Below are 17,075 nucleotides of genomic sequence, written 5' to 3' on the forward strand. Positions count from 1 at the left end.
GGTCCTCCTTGCAAGTGTCCAACAGCAGGGCTATTTGCTGTAAACCATAACTGACACTCTCCGTTTAGAAAGAATAGAATAAACAGGAATCACAGAGCCAGTTTTATTTGTAGGTCAGGTTGGAGGATGTGGCTTAGACTCAAGCCAGCGTGGCCTTCCTGCCAATCTGTCAAGAGTGGCAAGATGGACCCTCCCTGTCACCAACAGAGCAGGTGTCCCAGAGGCCTGCCCTGGAACCCATCTGAGGTTGGGAGGGGGCCAGAGACAAAGACCAGGGCTGCCCTCACAGGGCCCACAGCCTGCTGGGAGGGACAGACTTGAAGGCCCATGGGGGTGCTGAGCTTTACTGAGGTAAGTCCTTGCATCCCAGAGAAGAGGTGTCCAGCTATGCGGCCCTCCCCTTTTCTGGAATCCCATCAAGGAGATGAGTGGCCCTGGGCTCCCAAACCAGGAGGCTGGGGCTGGTCGGGTCACGGCAGCAGTGTCATGCCATTCACAGATGCCACCCGTCTGGGCCCTGCCTCTCAGAGGGAGGAGCTGCAGGTGCCACTCCGAGCAAGCAGAGGTCAGGGTAGGACCTCCAGGTCCAGCGTCTTTCAGCAGGAGGGATTTTAGCACTTGGTGGCAGAAGAAGGGCTTTGATCCGACCTTCCTTTCTCAAGGCTGGGTAAAAGTACCCTGGGGATGCAAACATCTCAGAAGGCCCCAAGAGTTGGTGGAGAACTACCCCTCCCTCCCTCCCAGGCCATCTGTGCATGCTCCTGCCACAAGGGAGCAGGCTTGGAGAGGCCAGCGGAGAGTTAAGTCGCTGGCTGGCTGGCTGCCTTCCTTCCAGCGGGGACGGGGAAAGACAGGATCCCGCAGTAAGGGGGAATCCTTGCTACGTCCTGCAATCACTGTCCGCGCCACCCCGCAGCACTGAGCGGCCACGAGCTGCACCCGCACGCTCAGCCACCAGGGACACAGGCAGGGCCACCTGGGAACGGGGTGCTCAGCAGGGTGCTCCCTCCCGCCTCGCCCCTGCGCTCGTTGAGGATCCGGCGCACCCAGTCCCAAGTGGCCGGGCGACCAGTACCCCGCGCCACCTCCCGGCTGCCGTACCGCTCCCCGTCCCCGGCGCCACCTCCCGGCTGCCGTACCGCTCCCCGTCCCCGGCACTACCTCCCGGCTGCCGTACCGCTCCCCGGCACCACCTCCCAGGCCACCTCCCGGCTGCCGTACCGCTCCCCGTCCCCGGCACCACCTCCACCTCCCGGCGGCCGTACCGCTCCCCAAGTCCCCAGCACACAACCACGGCAGCGACGGCCACGGAGCTGCCCTTCCCGGCTCGCTCCGCCCAACAGCCGGAACCCGCGTCGCTCAGGCCGCCGGGAGCGGGTCCGCACGCGCACCCGGGCGCCGGAAGGAGAGACGCATGCTGGGAGGCCGCGCTGCATGCTGGGTCTGTAGTCCGCGGCCCGGCCTCGGCCGCCTCTGAGATCCTTGCAGTTCCAAGAGCCCACCAGTCCCAGCGTCCCGACGACCGGCTCGAGTCGCGTCATCCCCAGGACAAGGTGCCCGACTGTTTTCTAGGTGGGAGCCTTACTCGGGGCCGTTCCTTCTCCCGCCAGACCCCGGAAGGAGAAACAACGGGGCGATGGCGCCGCCTCGCGAGAGCGAGCTCAAGAGCCCCGCCCCCCGGGCCGGACCACCGCGCGGGGCGGGGTTAGCGGGCCCGAGTGCGATTGGGCTGACGTGTCATGTGACGCGGAGCGGCACCTGTGGTTGGCTGCAGCCACCGCCGTTACCCGGGCGACGGAGCGGCGGGCTCCCGCGGCGAGTGGCGGCCCCGAGGTGCCTCCAAGCGGAAGGGCGCGGCGGGGGGGCGGGGCAGGGGGCGCGGCGGGGCCCGGCGGGGCTCCGTCCGGGGCGGCGACCCCCGAGTCGCGGGCCTGGGGCGCCCGCTTGGCTGCGGTCGGCGGGCGCGGGTGCAGATGGGAGCCCGGGGCGCCGGAGATGCGGGCGGACGGGCGGGGACGCCGGCGCCCGAGCTCTTCCGGGACGCCGCCTTCCCGGCCTCGGACGCCTCTCTGTTCTTCGACTTCTCCACGCCGCTGGCCCAATTCCGGGAGGACTTCACGTGGCGGCGGCCCCAGGTGGGCGCGGCGGGCGCGGGCCGTCGTGTTGTCAGGGGCGGTGAGGTCGGTTCCGACTCGTAGGGGGCCCTTGGGGAAGGGACCGTCGCCCTGCCTGTGCCCCCCGACACCCGGCCCGGGCCCCCCGACACCCGGCCCGGGCCCCCCGACACCCGGCCCGGGTTCCCCGTGGCGGTCATGCCGCGCCGTTGCTGCAGCCGCTGTGTCGTCGGTCCGCGTGGGTGAGGGTCTGCCTCTCTCCCGCTGAGTCCTTCTGTGCCAAGCGTGACGTTTTCCTGCAGGGACTGATCCCTCCTGATGACCTGTCCGAGGTGTGCGGGACACAGGCTCGCCATCCTCGCTTATCAGGAGGGCCCGGCGGCACTTCTCACGGGACAGACCTGGTCCTCTCTTTCATCAGTCGGTGGTGTGTTCCCCACTCTTCACCAGCACCACAACTCGAAGGCGTCAGTTTTGGTTCCATCTTCTTTATTCGTTGTGCGGCTTTTGCGTGTGCATAAGGCGATTGGAAACACCATGGCTTGAACCGGTGCATTTTAATCCTTGAAATGACAGCCTTGCTCTTAGACGCTTTAAAGAGGCCTCTTGCAGCAGATTTGCCCAATGCAACGTGTTTTTGGATTTCTTGACTGCTGCTTCCGTGGGTTGATTGGATCCAAGTAAAACGAAATCCTTGACAACCTCAGTCTTTTCTGTTTGTCATGGTGTTATTTGTTGGTCCGGTGGTGAGGATTGTCGTTTTCTTTATGTTGAAGTGTAATCCGTACTGAGGGCTTGATCTTCATCTGTAAGTACTGGAAGCGTGTCTCTCTGGCTCCGTCTGGCTCCGCCGTCGCGGGGCACGGAGTGGGCAATCAGCAGGTCTGGGCCACAGCAGCCACTCCGAACTCCACAGACGCAGGACTGGCTGCCTGTATCTGCAGATGTGGTTCCTGGGACCCTCTGCCCCGCCTTTGTAGCTCCTTCTCAAGCCCATTCAGGACGTGCCTGACCCCAGCCTAACCTTTAAGGACAAGAGATGAGGTCACGGCCCCCGCCTTTGGGAACTCTTGTTTAGAAGGGAGGAGTCCCTGGGTGGTGCAAACAGTTAAGCACTCGACTGCTAGCCAGAAGATTGGCAGTTGGGGTCCACCCAGAGGTGCCTCGGAAGAAGAGCCTGGTGACCTGCCCCTGAAAGGTCACAGACTTGAAAACTCTATGAAACAGCTCTACCCTGCACACATGGGGTCACCATGAGTTGGGGTTCACTCCATGGCAACAAACAACAACAGTTTAGAAGGAGAGTCAAGGTGCAGCGAGAGGCCCTTTCACGGAGCCACAGACTGAGCCGCGCGTCCTTGCTCTGCCGTGGAGAGCAGCCAGCCAGGCTGGGCCCCTGAGTCGGCTGACCATCTCGGCCGCAGACAGGCCGTTCTGTTTCTAGTGTTCGCTTTGCCAGAGGGGCAGTGGGGTCCGCTCAGGCTTTTCTCCAAGGGCCAGACTGAGCCTAGGAAGCAAGGCTGTGGTGGGTCCTGTTTTGGACTTCGTGCAGGGACATTCTTGTAGACATTTAAGATGGCTACTTAAAGGAATATCGTGTTCTAGGGTTATATTGACACTTTCAGCAACAGTTTACCTGCTGTGTAAGGTCGCCCAGGAGCACCCTTGCCGCCCTGAGTGGCAGCAGTCTCAATGGAGACATCGGATGGTCACAGCCTTTGATGGGAGCCAGGTCTCCTTGGCTGTGGTGACTGAGATGGCTCTGAGGGCAGCCTGGTTTCCTTGGCAATGGTGAGAGGGCCTGTTTGGCATGAGAGGTGGTCGAGAGGAGGCAAAGGCCAGAGCTTGAAGAGCCTTATGGGATTTGGAGTTTATTTTATTAAGAAATGTTTTTAGGCACAATGGGGGGCCGTTAGAGGGTCCTCAGGGGACTTTGAGTACAAATGGTTCAAGTTCCTGAGGTGCCTTGGAAGAAAGGCCTGGCAGTCTGCTTCTGAAAAGTCAGCCAGTGAACACCCTAAGGAGCACAGTTCTATTCTGACACATACAGGGTCACCACGAGTCAGACTGATTGGATAGCCACTGATTAGTACGGAGTGGTTTAATGGAATTTGTCTAAAGAGGCTCACTCTAGCTATTGGCTGGAAACTGAGGCATCAGGCAGGAACGGAAGCAGCCATTGCAGTGTCCTGGAGAAGCACGGAGGTGGCCCACATTGTGTGACAACAGGCAGGATCAGGCTTTGGCGTAGCCGGATGTGAGAAATACTGACGGGTCTTAGTGACCCTTTGTAAGTAGAAGGCGAGGAGAAAGGAATCAAGTTTGATTTCTGGATTCCCGTCCTGAGCAGGTGGATGTGCTGTGCCGGGGGTCACCGCTGTGGAAACAAGGGTTTGCTCTTACCTGCTCAGGTGAGCAATGGGTTAGGGTTGGAGCTTAGGAAAGTGAGGATGAGAGACGCTCACCTGGGACTCCGTGTACATGGGTGGCAGCACCTCGGGGGAGGTCACAGCAGAGGAGGGGACAGGCTGGGGCTGACCCTGACAGGTGACCACGAGAGGCAGCAGGCGGGAGGGCACCGGATCACGTGGGGTCAGGATGCCCAGGAAATTCCAGGGTGTTGGGGAAAAGGAGGACACAGATGTCCAGCAACCTGGAGGTGATGTTGATGAAAGCGGTCGGGGGCATGACTGGCCTGGAAGTTGGAGGAGCCTGTGAGAGCGAATGGGGGGCAGCAGGGGGAAGCAGGGACAACGGCCCTTTCAAGAGGATCATCAGGGGTGGGAAGCTGAGAAATGGGGTGTCTTAGAGGGGAACTGGACGTCGCAGGATATTGTCTTAAAGATGGAGATTCTTATCTTGTCTGCATGCTGCTGGGGTTTTGCCGAAGGAGGGTGGACTGAGTGAGATGGGGGGTCGTGGGAGGGAGCCAGGCTGGGGGGCAGGAGGGCAGGGCCAGCAGCTTCTGAGGAAGCTTGAGGCGAGGCCATCAGTGCGGGGGAGGGCAGGCACAGCAGGCTGGGGTCTGGGAGACAGCCTTCTGGAAAAACAGCAGATTTCCTGCAGTGCTGAGGACCCTTGGGGATTTGCTATCGAGATTTTAAAGTGAAACTGTTTTCTAGGCTTATCTTTAGCTGTTTGAGGAGGTGGATAGCAAGACTCACCTAGAGTTGGGGTTTTAGCCAACTGAAGAAGGTGGAGGGAGACCGGGACCCCAGAACCCAAGCTAGGTGGGGGTCTGAAGTCAAGAGGGGCTCAAGGGCAATGGCTGCAGGAAGCCTGCCCCTTCCCCTGGCCTGGCCCTCAAGGCAGCAAAGCTTATCAGAAATGCTCCCCCAGCTGCCCTGTCACGTAGGTCTCGGGTCCCTGGTGTGGAAGCTGTGCCCAAGGCCCCATCTAACTCTGGCCAATCTTTTCTTTCAGGAGATCTGTGCTGCGCCCCGGCTGTTCCCAGACAGCCCCCGGGAGGGGCAGGTGAGGCAGGGACTGCTGGGTGACTGCTGGTTCCTGTGCGCCTGTGCGGCCCTGCAGAAGAGCCCACGCCTCCTGCAGCAGGTGCGGGCCTCCTTGCAGGCCTGTGAGGGGCTCCTCGTGTCCGCCCTCCAGGAAAAGTGCTTCCACAGCTGGTTTCTGGCTGTCTGGGGACTTTGGCTGTGGCTGACAGGAGTTAGTTGACAGTCTGAGCATCCCCTGTCACGTCACGGAGGGCCCCGAGGCAGACTTCAGGCTCTCCCTCCCTGCAGAAGTGGGTGTCCCCACCCTGGCTTGGGAGAGTCTGTGGGAGCTTCCTGCTTGCTCCGCCATCCTCTGAGCCCTGAGTTCTTCATGTGGTCAGCACCAGCGAATTTGACTAAGAACACAAACACACCAGTCTAGAGTAGGAGGGCCAGCTGGGGACCCTTGTGTGGAGTAAAACCGAGCCCATTGCCATTGAGTTGGTTCCAGCTCCTAGCGACCCTTTAGGACAGAGTAGAACTACCGCATAGGGTTTCCAAGGGTGTAATCTTTACGGAAGCAGATTGCTAGATCTTTCTCCCATGGGACAGCTGGTGGGTTCACACTGCAGACCTTTCAGTTGGGAGTCGAGCTCTTTAACCACTGCGCCACCAGGGTTTCAGCTAGTCGAGATTTACAGGCTTTGAGTATAAATTGACAAAGGATTGTTAAAGCAAGCTGTTTGTGATGCCCTACAGATGCTCCAGGCACAGAGGCCTTTCTCATGCTTCTCCCAGCAGAGTTTGTTGCCTTAGCTTGGACCGTGGCCATGTGGTGTGGACAAATGACACCACTGGCCGGTGGCCTCATTCAGAGCACCACGGTGAGCCCATCACCATGCTGGTTCTTGGCTCACAGCCCTGTGAGCTAGGGACCACTGACCTCTTTTTACAATGAGGGAGCTAAAACCACATTTCTGGGTAGTAGGCGGCTATGAGTTGGAATAGACTCGATGGCACTGGGGTTGGGGCAGATCAGGAGCACTAGGCCAGAATCCCAATCCCAGTGAGGAGGTCTGTCAGCATGGGGTCACTCCTGCCAGCACAAGTCGCCATTGATTTGGGCTTGGTGCAAGGCAGGAGGGTATAGTGGTCGGCTTGTGGCCTTAGGAGCCTCTTGCCTGGCTCAGTACCGCCCACGGTCGTTTGTTAGGTGTCTGCTAACTCCTCACGGTTACTCAGTTTCCCCTGAGCAGTGGCCTCCACAGCAGGGTGCGTTGCAGTTGAAGGGCTCAGAGGCACCACCGGTTTCTCATGGCTCCCTGTGCTCTGTGTGCACTAGGTCATTCCCCCGGGACAGCCCAGCTGGCCGGACCCGGCGTACCGGGGCTGCTTCACCTGCTGTATCTGGCAGTTTGGACACTGGGTGGAGGTGACCGTGGATGACCGCCTGCCTTGTCTCGCGGGGAGGCTGTGCTTCTCCCGCTGCCACAGCGAGGACGTGTTCTGGCTGCCCCTGCTGGAGAAGGTCTACGCCAAGTATGGGGCGGGGCTGGGGGCGGGGTGAGGGTGGGGCTGGGGTGGGGGCTGGAGAAGGTCTAAGCCAAGTACAGGGCGGGGCCAGGGCTGGAGGTTAGCGAAGGAAGGGGGTGGCATTGGAGGCTGGAGACCTCTACCCTACGTACAAGGTGGGGGCCGAGGGCAGGGCAGGATTGGGGCTGGGGAAGGTCTGCTCTAAGTATGTGAGGGACGGCTGCGGAGCATCTCCACTCCCTCAATGTAGGCCCATTCAGTCTGAGGGCCTGAGAGCCCGTCCTGGGCTGGGGGGACGGGAGACAGAAAAAAGAAGACGTGTAATTTCTTCCTTTGGATTTCCATAAGCCCCAGCAAGGAACATGTTTGCCTGTATTTGTTTGGAACATGAGGACAGGCCTCTCGCACAGGTGAGGAGGGACGCGGGCCCCGGGCCTGTGGAATGGTCCCTCCATCCCGCCGGCTGCTTTCCAGGACTTGGGGTTTGCTCTCAGGGTCTCCCCGTGCTCTTGCTAAGAAGCAGGAGGACTGTGAGCAGGGACATGGGGACTTTGAACACTGCGCACTCTGCCTTCAAAGGCGAAATGAGGCGGCGAGGGGAAGGCAGACCAGGTGTTAGGGTTGGAGGAGCGGTCAGACTGGGAGACGAGGGCCTGGCGTCCAAGCTCACCCATTGGTTGTGCCCCAGGGTCCATGGGTCCTACGAGCACCTGTGGGCAGGGCAGGTGGCAGATGCCCTAGTGGACCTGACTGGCGGCCTGGCAGAAAGGTGGAACCTGAAGGACTTAGCAAGGGCCAGTGACTCCCAGGACAGGCCCGGCAGCTGGGGACACAGGAACTTGCGGCAGCTGCTCCACCTGAAGGACCAGTGCCTGCTGAGCTGCTCGGTGCTCAGCCCCAGAGCAGGTGAGGGGCTAGTGGGGGCTGCAGTGTGGTGCCTGCTGGGGCTGTTGGGTGCTCAGCCCCGGAGCAGGTGAAGGGCTGGCGGGGGCTGCAGTGTGGTGCCCGCAGAGCTGCTTGGTGCTCAGCCCCAGAGCAGGTGAGGGGCTGGTGGGGGCTGCAGTGTAGTGCCTGCCGAGCTGCTCGGTGCTCAGCCCCAGAGCAGGTGAGGGGCTGGTGGGGGCTGCAGTGTAGTGCCTGCCGAGCTGCTCGGTGCTCAGCCCCAGAGCAGGTGAGGGGCTAGTGGGGGCTGCAGTGTGGTGCCTGCTGGGGCTGTTGGGTGCTCAGCCCCAGACCAGGTGAGGGGCTGGTGGGGACTGCAGTGTGGTGCCCGCCAAGCTGCTCGGTGCTCAGCCCCGGAGCAGGTGAAGGGCTGGCGGGGGCTGCAGTGTGGTGCCCGCTGAGCTGCTTGGTGCTCAGCCCCAGAGGAGGTGAGGGGCTGGTGGGGGCTGTGGTGTAGTACATAAGCTCAGCTCCCTCTCAGGGCCCTAGATCACATGCTGGTGGTCTATTGTGGCCCCGTTGGGACTGTGTGGGAAGAGGGAACTGTGTTCTACGCAAATGTGCCCCCCCAGCCAGCACTGACTTTCAGGATGAGGTGAGGACTGTACTGGTGACTGTCGCCTGAATGGTCTGGGAAGGAGTTGCCCAGAGTGTCTGGCAGCCTGGCACAGTCGCACTCACGTTGTCATTTTAGGGATATGTGTGCTCATCAAGGAGACCTGGTGACACAGCTGTTAAGCATTTGGCTGCTAACCAAAAGGTTGGCAGTTGGAAACCACCAGCCACTCCTTGGAAATCCTCTAGGGTCGTTCTACTCTGTTGTGCAGAGTTGCTATGAGTCTGAATCAGCTTGAGAGCAATATGTTAAGCCTATTAAAGAAGATACGTTGAAATAGAAATGAAAAAAGTCAAATATAGTTTTATTTGTCTTTTTAGTACGCTTTTTCGTGTTTTTTCATAAACATGAATAGTTTATGTTATTTTTGTCGTGTGCTGTTAATCTTTCCCTGAACACTGGATACTTAAGGTCTTCACGGTTTTGTGAGGTTATAAATGACATGGCAGGGGGCATGTTTGCGTCATGCTTTTTCCAGTTAGGACTACCTTAATAATGGGAAAAACTGACCCACGTTACCAACCACACACCGCCTCATGTGTCTGAGGGTTGCCGTGGGTCTGGCTCTGGATTCCCTGCAGGCAGACCCTGGACAGCGTTCAAGAGCACATTTGGGAGATGGGGGGCAGCAGGAGTCGGGTAGCCAGCCTCAGAGTCCTCCCTTTCCCAGAGCGAGGGGCCAGCCTGCATGTCACTGTCTCTGGAGGGGCTGGTGGGGGCCCCTCCGAGTGAGGCAGGCTTTGGAAAAGGCCGTCGGGCAAAGCGGCTGTGCCAGAGGTCAGCTGGAGCTGGACGTGGGCAGCAGCGTCATCCTAAGTAAAGCACTGAAGGACCCCCAGGATGCCTCCCTTCCCTGCAGGCTGCATTCTTTCCTCCAGACAGGTGCTCTGCCTTCGTCTGCCTCCCCCAAAGCTCTGGAGAAGTGGGGCGTCCTCGGCTGGATTCTGGTCGCACCTCCCTGAGTACCCCCGCCGGCTCTGTGCCCCAAAGCTCTGGAGAAGTGGGGTGTCCTCGGCTGGACTCTGGTCACAGCTCCCTGAGTGCCCCCGCCGGCTCTGTGCCCCAAAGCTCTGGACAAGTGGGGCGTCCTCGGCTGGACTCCGGTCGCAGCTCCCTGAGTACCCCCGCCGGCTCTGTGCCCCAAAGCTCTGGACAAGTGGGGTGTCCTCAGCTGGACTCTGATCGCAGCTCCCTGAGTACCCCCACCAGCTCTGCCCAGAGGCATGTCCTCTGTGTCGGCAGATCCAGGCCAGTCAGGGACAGTGATGACAGCAGGTTGTCCTTGGTGCAGACCAGGAGGGTGAGGCCCAGGGTGGGTAGGCCCCACCTCACACCACAGCCCTGAGTGATGGCCCAGGCAGGTCCATACCCTCCAGGGACTATGTCCTTGCTGAGGACACTCCTGCACTTGGTCCTACAGCGGCTGGGAACAAGCCAGGGGGCCTGCACAGCACAGTCGGGGGGATGGCAGCAGGTGGAGACCCGCACATCCTGCTCAGTCTGGGGTCTTCTGGGGCCCTTCCCACGGTGACCCTGCTGTTCCTCACACAGGAGCCCGGGAGCTGGGGGAGTTCCACGCCTTCATCGTCTCAGACCTCCAGGAGCTCAGGGGGTGTGCTGGCGAGGATGTCCTGCTGCTCCGTGTCCACAATCCCTGGGGCCGGCCGTGCTGGCGGGGCCGCTGGGGAGAGGGGTGCGTGCAGGAAGGCCAGGCGGTGCCCGGCTGTGAGGGATGGGCTGGGCAGTACCCAGAGTGAGGGAGGAGCTAGGCACGAGTGAGGGAGGGGCCGGGCGGTGCCCAGAGTGCAGGAGAGGTCAGGTACCACCCAGCAGTGAGGGAGGGGACGGGAACCACCCAGCAGTGAGGGAGGGGCAGGCACCACCCAGCGGTGAGGGAGGGGCCGAGCAGCCTGGATCTGGCACTGGCGGGCCTGTGGGGACACGCACCCTGTGCCGCCTCCTTGGCTGTCTTGCTTGCCCTGCACTGTCTGTACCCCAGGACTGGTTGGCTGAGACAGGGCTCTTCCTAGGGGTGAAGGGTGGAGCCGGGTCGAGGCAGCGGCGGCCGAGGCGCTCTTATCGCAGCTGCAGGAAGGGGAGTTCTGGGTGGAGGAGGAGGAGTTTGTCCGTGAGTTTGACGAGCTGACTGTCGGCTTCCCGCTCTCGGAGGACGGCCATCTGCAGAGCCTCCACTCAGGTGACTCAGGACCCTTCCCATGAGCCCAGAGGCTGACCGCTCTGAGGCCCCATCCCCAGCCTAACAGGAGCTGTGTTCATACCAGGAAAGGCGCTGGGCCATACCGAGGCGCTGTCCGGGGCCTGGGTCAGAGGGCAGTCGGCCGGAGGGTGCCGGAACAACAGCAGCTTCCCCACCAACCCCAAGTTCTGGCTGAGGGTCTGGGAGCCAAGCGAGGTGTGCCTGGCCGTCCTGCAGAGGCCCAGGGGGCGTGCGGCGGTCCGGGCGGGGGACCACCGTGCTGCTCAGGGCCCAGCCAGCCTCCCGGGCAAGGGTCTCCAGGCTGTGGGCCTGCACATGTGGAAGGTAACTCCTGGCCAGCCTCCCTGCCCAGCGGGTGTCAGGGCCCAGCAGGGGTCGGGGCTGGGGATGGAGTGCGGACAGGGCTACGATGGGGGGCCACCTGTCTGGGTGCGTGCTTTCTTCCTGAGCACAAGAGTTTGTCGGTTGGTGCCTGCAACAGCCACTGGCCAGCAGGTTGATGAGAGCCTAGCCTCGTGGGGCCCTTGCTGGCCATGAGAGGAGGGAGGGCTGGGCTCCGCCCTTCTACGACAGACCGTGACCCTGGCATGCGTGTGAGCAGGCCCCCCGCCCCGGCTGAATCTCCCATTTTGTGCCCCCCAGGTCGAGAAGCGGCGGGTCAGCCTGCCCCGCGTCCTGTCTGCGCCCCCTGCAGCTGGCACCCCATGCCACGCGTATGACCGGGAGGTCCATCTCCGCTGTGAGCTCTCCCCAGGCTACTACCTGGCTGTGCCCAGCACCTTCCTGCAGGACATGCCGGGCCACTTCCTGCTCCGGGTCTTCTCTTCTGGGAAGGTCTCCCTCAGGTGGGCGCCTCTTGGGGTCCCTGGGCTGTGTGCTCAGCCTGCCTTTGCTCGTGCCCATTCTGAAGGCAGGCCACCTGCACAGCCCTCAGCTTGGCCCTGTCACCCTCCCCGTAGTGCCATCAAGCTGGCTTCCAGGAGCCCGGCCCCCGGAGGCGCACTCCCTGCGGGGGAGTGGGAGACAGTGCTGCTGCAGGGCTGCTGGCGGGCCGGACAGACAGCGGGCGGCAGCAGGAACTTCGCCTCCTACCCCAGCAACCCCTGCCTCCCCTTCTCCGTGCCCACGGGTGGGGGCACCCGCTGCGTCCGCATCACGCTGCGCCAGCACTGCCAGGATGGCACCTGTCACCCCATCGGCTTCCACGTCTTCCAGGCAAGACCTCTGCTTCCTGGCTGCTGGCCTGGTCTGGGTAGCAGCTGAGGCCGTCTCAGGGCCACATTGTCCAGGCAGGGCTGCTGGCCTGGTCTGGGTAGTGGCTGAGGCTGTCTCAGGGCCACATCATCCGGGCAGACGTGGGGTCATGCAGAGGCTGGACTCAGTGGTGTGGGCATGTCGCCTAGGCTGGCAGCAGGTCATACACATGAGAAAAGCCATTTTTTTTAAGGCCCCAGTTTGGGCATCCTGGTGGCATAGTGTTTAAGAGGTACGGCTGCTAGCTAAGAGATCAGCAATTCGAATCCACCAGGTGCTCCTTGGAAACCGTTTAGGGCAGTTCTACTCTGTCCTGTAGGGTCGCCAAAAGAATCGACTTGACAGCAGCAACTTGAAGTCCCCATTTCATTGGGGTTTTTGGGGTCGGCTCAGGTACTCCTTGTGCGCACCCCTGTCAATACGACTGTCTATAGTCATTTTTGCTCTCACAGAGCCATATCAGCTGGGACTCAGACCCCACCCCTGACCCTGAAGGACAGATGGTTCTCTGTGAGAGCAAAAAGCCTGCGCCCTTTGGCGGGCAGGCTGTGCAGTCTCAGAGTGACAGGACTCACTGAGCTTGCGCCCTAGGCCTGTCCCAACAGGGCCCTGCCAGGCGGGTGGCTTAGAGAGGTGGTGGGGGCACAGAGTTTGGTGAGTCCCCAGAGCCCTGGAGGGGCTATGATGCTGGGGAAGGCGGAGCGTTATACCCCCCAGGGTCATGGAGCACCTGTCAGCCCTGGGTTGTGTGCCTCCCCACCTCTGAGCCCCTCCCTGTGCCAGGTTCCAGGGGGCGGTGAGAGCCAGGACGAGCCCTCCCCGCTGTGCCAGGAGCCACTGTCCAGCTGTGTGCCTCACCGCCACGCCCTGGAGGTGAGCCAGCTGTGCCGTCTGCCTGCGGGCACCTACAGGGTTGTGCCCTCTACCTACCTGCCTGACACAGAGGCGGCCTTCACTGTCACCATAGCGACCAGGATAGACAGGTGGGCCCTGGTGTGGGAGACGGGGCCACCTGCATCTCAGAAAGTCCCCAGCCCGCCCTTCTGGCAGAGCGGCTCCCTGGGCCCGGGCTGATGGGACTCTCTCACAGGCGGTCCCTCCAGAGTCAGGAGAGCCTGGGCCAGTTCCTTCAGGAGGTATGTATGGGCCTGGGTTCGGGAAACTGGCCACCCTGCCTGGCCGTGTGGGGCCTCACCATCTCCTCCCACAGGCCTCCTTCACGGCTGTGATGAAGACCTAATGAGGTGACCGTGTGTCTGCTCGAGTGACTGGGCTGCTACCCACCCTCTGCTAGGCCCAGAACGCCTGTGCACAGTGCCCCCGCCTCGGCACTGCGGGGCCTGTGCCTGACGGTGTGAAGGATGTGCCACCCTGGAGAGCGGTGACGGGCCCCAGGGCCTGGGGAAAGGGAACTTCCACAGCTGCCCAGAAGGCCCTGGGGCTCAGCAGGGCCTGGGGGAGAGGCAAGAGCCTCAGCGCAGAGCCCCCGAGCCCAGACAGGAGCTTCATTGTAACCCCCTGACCGTCTCGTTGACTGGAGAAAGGCCTTACGCCAGACAAGAGCATTTTGAAACAAACCTTGTCTTAATGTTTAAACCAAAACCTGTTGCCATTGAGTCGATTTCGACTCATAACGATCCTATAGGACAGAGTAGAACTGTCCCATAGGGAATCCAAGGTGGATTCAAACTGCCGACCTTTTGGTTAGCAACCGGGCTTTTAACCATTGCGCCACCAGGGGAAGCATTTTTAAGAGGTAATTTTGTAAATAAACAAGTAGACACTGGGCAGTTCACAGGTTGCTCTTGTCTCAGAACAGCTCCAGGGTTGTCAGCTGTCTGTAAGCCAGCTGTGGAGGGACAGCCGGTGGGGATGCTGTCTCAGTGGGAGGTGAGCACAGCTGGGGTAGGCGGATTGGGGAGGAGGGAGTGGAGGTACAGAGGGTCGGAAGCGGACGTGCACCTGCTCTTGAGGGGTGGGGGCCACAGCAGCTGGTGTCCAGGGCGCGTTCGGGGTAGAGGCCTCCTCCAGCTGACCTGGAGTGAGAGGCGAGGGCCAGGACGAGGGGGCGACTGCTCCAGGACAAAGGAGGACAGCCTTGGGTAGGGAGCTGGCAGCTGCGGAGGGGAGAGGCAGAGTCTGCCTAGACTTGGGCTCACGGGCCAGATTCCCTGGAATGTGGAATGGGGTGGGGGTGGGGGTGGGTCAGGAGCCTTCCTTCCTTCCCAGGAGTCCCTGCCTCATCTTCTGAGAGCAGGCATCTGAGGTTCCCCAGGGGCATGAGGGGACAGTGAGGCCAGAAGATCCAAGGGTGCCCTCTGGTCACTGGTGGGGGGTCATTGAGAGTCCCACTTCAATGTTGCCCCTTACTCCCCAGGCTCTTCAGGGGTGGGCTGGGTGGAGGGTCTGCACGGCCTTAGACCTGTACATCTGCTGACCCCTGGTTGCCATGTGGCTCCTGACATCGGTGTCCCCATTGGCCTGTGACCACTGCCCCCACCCGCCTGATTCCTGACCCAGCCTGCCCCCCCCAGCCCACGTGTGCCCCCCGCTGGGCAGGGCGCTGGGTGTCTCTATCAGGGTCCCCCCCCAGTTCATCATTAGTCCCACCAGCTGACCTGGAGGAGGCCCTTCCTGTGGACAGACTCCTGCCCACTCTCCCTGGCCCCTGGCTTCCACTGACTTGGGCAGGGTGGCCATGCCTGCCCATTGGAGCCAGGGCCTCAGGGCACTTGGAAGCAGGCCAGAGCCCTCAGCCAGTCCATGCCCCCGGGAGCAGGGGAGTCCTGCGTGGGGCCTGTGGCCATGTCTGCCAAGGGGCCAACACCTGGGAAGGCAGCAGCTTCAGGACACAGTGCGGGGCAGCCTGCTGCAGAGCTGGGCAAACACCCCAGCAGTGTGCAGTCATGGTTAGAGACAGAGGAGGGGGGTCCTGAGGGCCCTGTGCTGTCTACAGCGGGGAGTGGGCCACATCCATACACTTTCAGGCTCAGAAACATCCCAGGAGTCTGGGAGTGAAGTCTTCAGGGGCCCTGCCCAGCATCCCCCTCCCCATCCAGGTCCCAGCTCTCAGCCCAGCAGGCCAGCACTGGCCACGGTTCAGATGCTGGGGCTGAGGCTCTGGCGTGGTCTTTGCTTTCTCCACCCTGCAGCCCAAGTGCCCCCACCAAGATTCAGCCCCCCATCTCTGACTGCCCCGCCCCTCCACACAGGGTGACTGGGGGCCCCTTCAGATGGGCCGAGGAAGTAAAATGAAGAGAAGAGAGCTTCCTTGTAAGCAGTGCAGGCCTCCCCTACTGTTCTCGCTGACCACAGAGCACTGGATGCCCCTTTGGAGTTCCTCTTGTCTGTGCATCTCAAACCCCACCCTGGGGACCCCTGCATCCATTGGGTCCACAGAGCACCCACCCCCACCTGGGGAATGGGCCAGCTGTCTCCCCTGCCCCAGCCATGGCCCTCCTGGCCAGCCAGCCGGGCGGTCATAGATCCAGCTCTAAAACAGCCCTGATGCTCTTTGGCCCCAGCAGATTCTGAAGAGCTCCCCCACCATCCCTGCAGATGGATGCATATTAGGGTGGGGGAGCAGGTGGGATCACCCAGGGAGAAGTATGAGGGCCTTAGGCCTTGGCCAGGGCTGGGTACTCAGAGCAGATGTGGCCTGTCCCAGTCCCACATGGGACTGAGGCAGCTGCCCAGAGGGGTCACAGTGACAGATGGAGGAGGGAGGGCGGAGGCTGTGCTGACCACCCCACCTGCCCTTCCCTGGGTGGCTCCAGTGGGCACTTGCTATCCATGCTTCGGCCACGCGGGGTGTCCGTCTGCGCTATACCTATGGTCACCGTGTGGGTGCTCAGGCTGAAAGCCTGGTGAGGGCCGCAGCCTCGGCCTGACCCCTTTGTGGGTGCACTAGGGCGTACCTGGAGGGCTGCAGGGAGGGGAGGGGGTGGGCAGGCCTGGGGCACGAGCAGTCTGTGCCGTGGGGCCTCTGCACTGACCTGAGGAGCTCTCTCTCCAGGTCTGCTTGTGGGCAGGGAGGCCAGGGGAAGGCCATGGAAATGGGCTTCCTCCACTGCCCGCCCCAACCACCAGCTGCCAGGCCACCAGGGAGCCTCCAGAGGGTGCCCTCGAGCTGCGGGCCGGCTCGTCCTGGGCCTCCTCGGGCCCTCCATTCTCTGTACATCAGTCAGTCCATCAATCGATCAATCAGTCTGGCTTTCCCCCACCCCTGGTATTGCTGGCAGGGTGAAAGCAGGAAAGCCCAGCCCACATGTGGACCTGCACAGGCTGTGAGGGTGAGGACCACCACCCTGCCCTCAGGTGGCCTGAGACTCAGGCAGATCCAGCCTGGCAGGTCTAGGTGTATGCTGTAGACACCACTTCTGGCCTCTCCCAACAGACTTTGCCCCACACCGGCCTGTTTAGGTTTTCTGACCTGTCACTTCCTGCTCCAGGAATGACGGGTGTGTGCCTCCTGGTTGGGAACACTTTCCTGGTCCCCAGTTCTCTTCTCACTGCCCTCATCCCTTCCTCCTCCAGGCCTTGGGGTACAGACGCTGGGGTAAGTATCCCGACCCGTGTGCCCTGAAAGCAGGTGTCAGGGAGGGGGCCTGGCCAGGGAGGGGGCCTGGCTGGGCAGGACTTCCTGGGGCAGGAGGCTGGACAGAGTAGAGTGGGTAAGAGGCGGCCAGCCAGGTAGGGTCACGCTGCTCTGTCAGGGGCTAGCCCTGTGTCCCCTGTGGGTTCCTGGGGCATTGTGTGTGTTGGGGAGGTGTGACGATGGCACCTGTGGCAGCACATGTGTGTGCTTCTGTGTTCCAGTTGCCGTGGACTCCTTCATCCTCCAAGCCCCACTGAGAAGACCAACCAGGATCCACAGATCACTTCCCGCCACCCCAAGCCCCACCGTCCTACCATTCTGAAGACATTCAAAAGCGTATGTGGGGTGGCAGTCCCAGTGCCAGGTG

General features: G+C 61.6%; 1 protein-coding gene across 4 annotated transcripts; it reads left to right on the forward strand.

The window, feature by feature from the left end:
• The first annotated feature begins 1,878 nt into the window (after positions 1-1,878).
• On the forward strand, positions 1,879-16,992 carry CAPN10 (calpain 10). 4 transcript variants are annotated; one of them, XM_049888615.1, is made up of 13 exons: positions 1,879-2,135; positions 5,538-5,669; positions 6,891-7,087; positions 7,770-7,987; positions 10,191-10,332; positions 10,670-10,836; positions 10,922-11,181; positions 11,500-11,702; positions 11,817-12,072; positions 12,895-13,247; positions 13,322-14,001; positions 16,648-16,669; positions 16,930-16,992. In XM_049888615.1, the coding sequence occupies exons 1-10, from the start codon at positions 1,974-1,976 to the stop codon at positions 13,183-13,185; spliced, it is 2,028 nt and encodes a 675-aa protein (XP_049744572.1). In that variant the 5' UTR covers positions 1,879-1,973; the 3' UTR covers positions 13,186-13,247; positions 13,322-14,001; positions 16,648-16,669; positions 16,930-16,992. The 4 variants fall into 4 exon arrangements, with proteins under 4 accessions (XP_049744572.1, XP_049744574.1, XP_049744573.1 ...); XM_049888617.1 differs by lacking the exons at positions 16,648-16,669; positions 16,930-16,992 and adding an exon at positions 16,508-16,557 and having other exon boundaries at positions 12,895-13,094; positions 13,202-13,247; XM_049888616.1 differs by lacking the exons at positions 16,648-16,669; positions 16,930-16,992 and adding an exon at positions 16,563-16,623.
• Positions 16,993-17,075: the final 83 nt, after the last annotated feature.

Source organism: Elephas maximus, chromosome 6 (genome assembly GCF_024166365.1).
Source record: "Elephas maximus indicus isolate mEleMax1 chromosome 6, mEleMax1 primary haplotype, whole genome shotgun sequence".
In the NCBI taxonomy this organism is placed as follows: Eukaryota; Metazoa; Chordata; class Mammalia; order Proboscidea; family Elephantidae; genus Elephas; species Elephas maximus.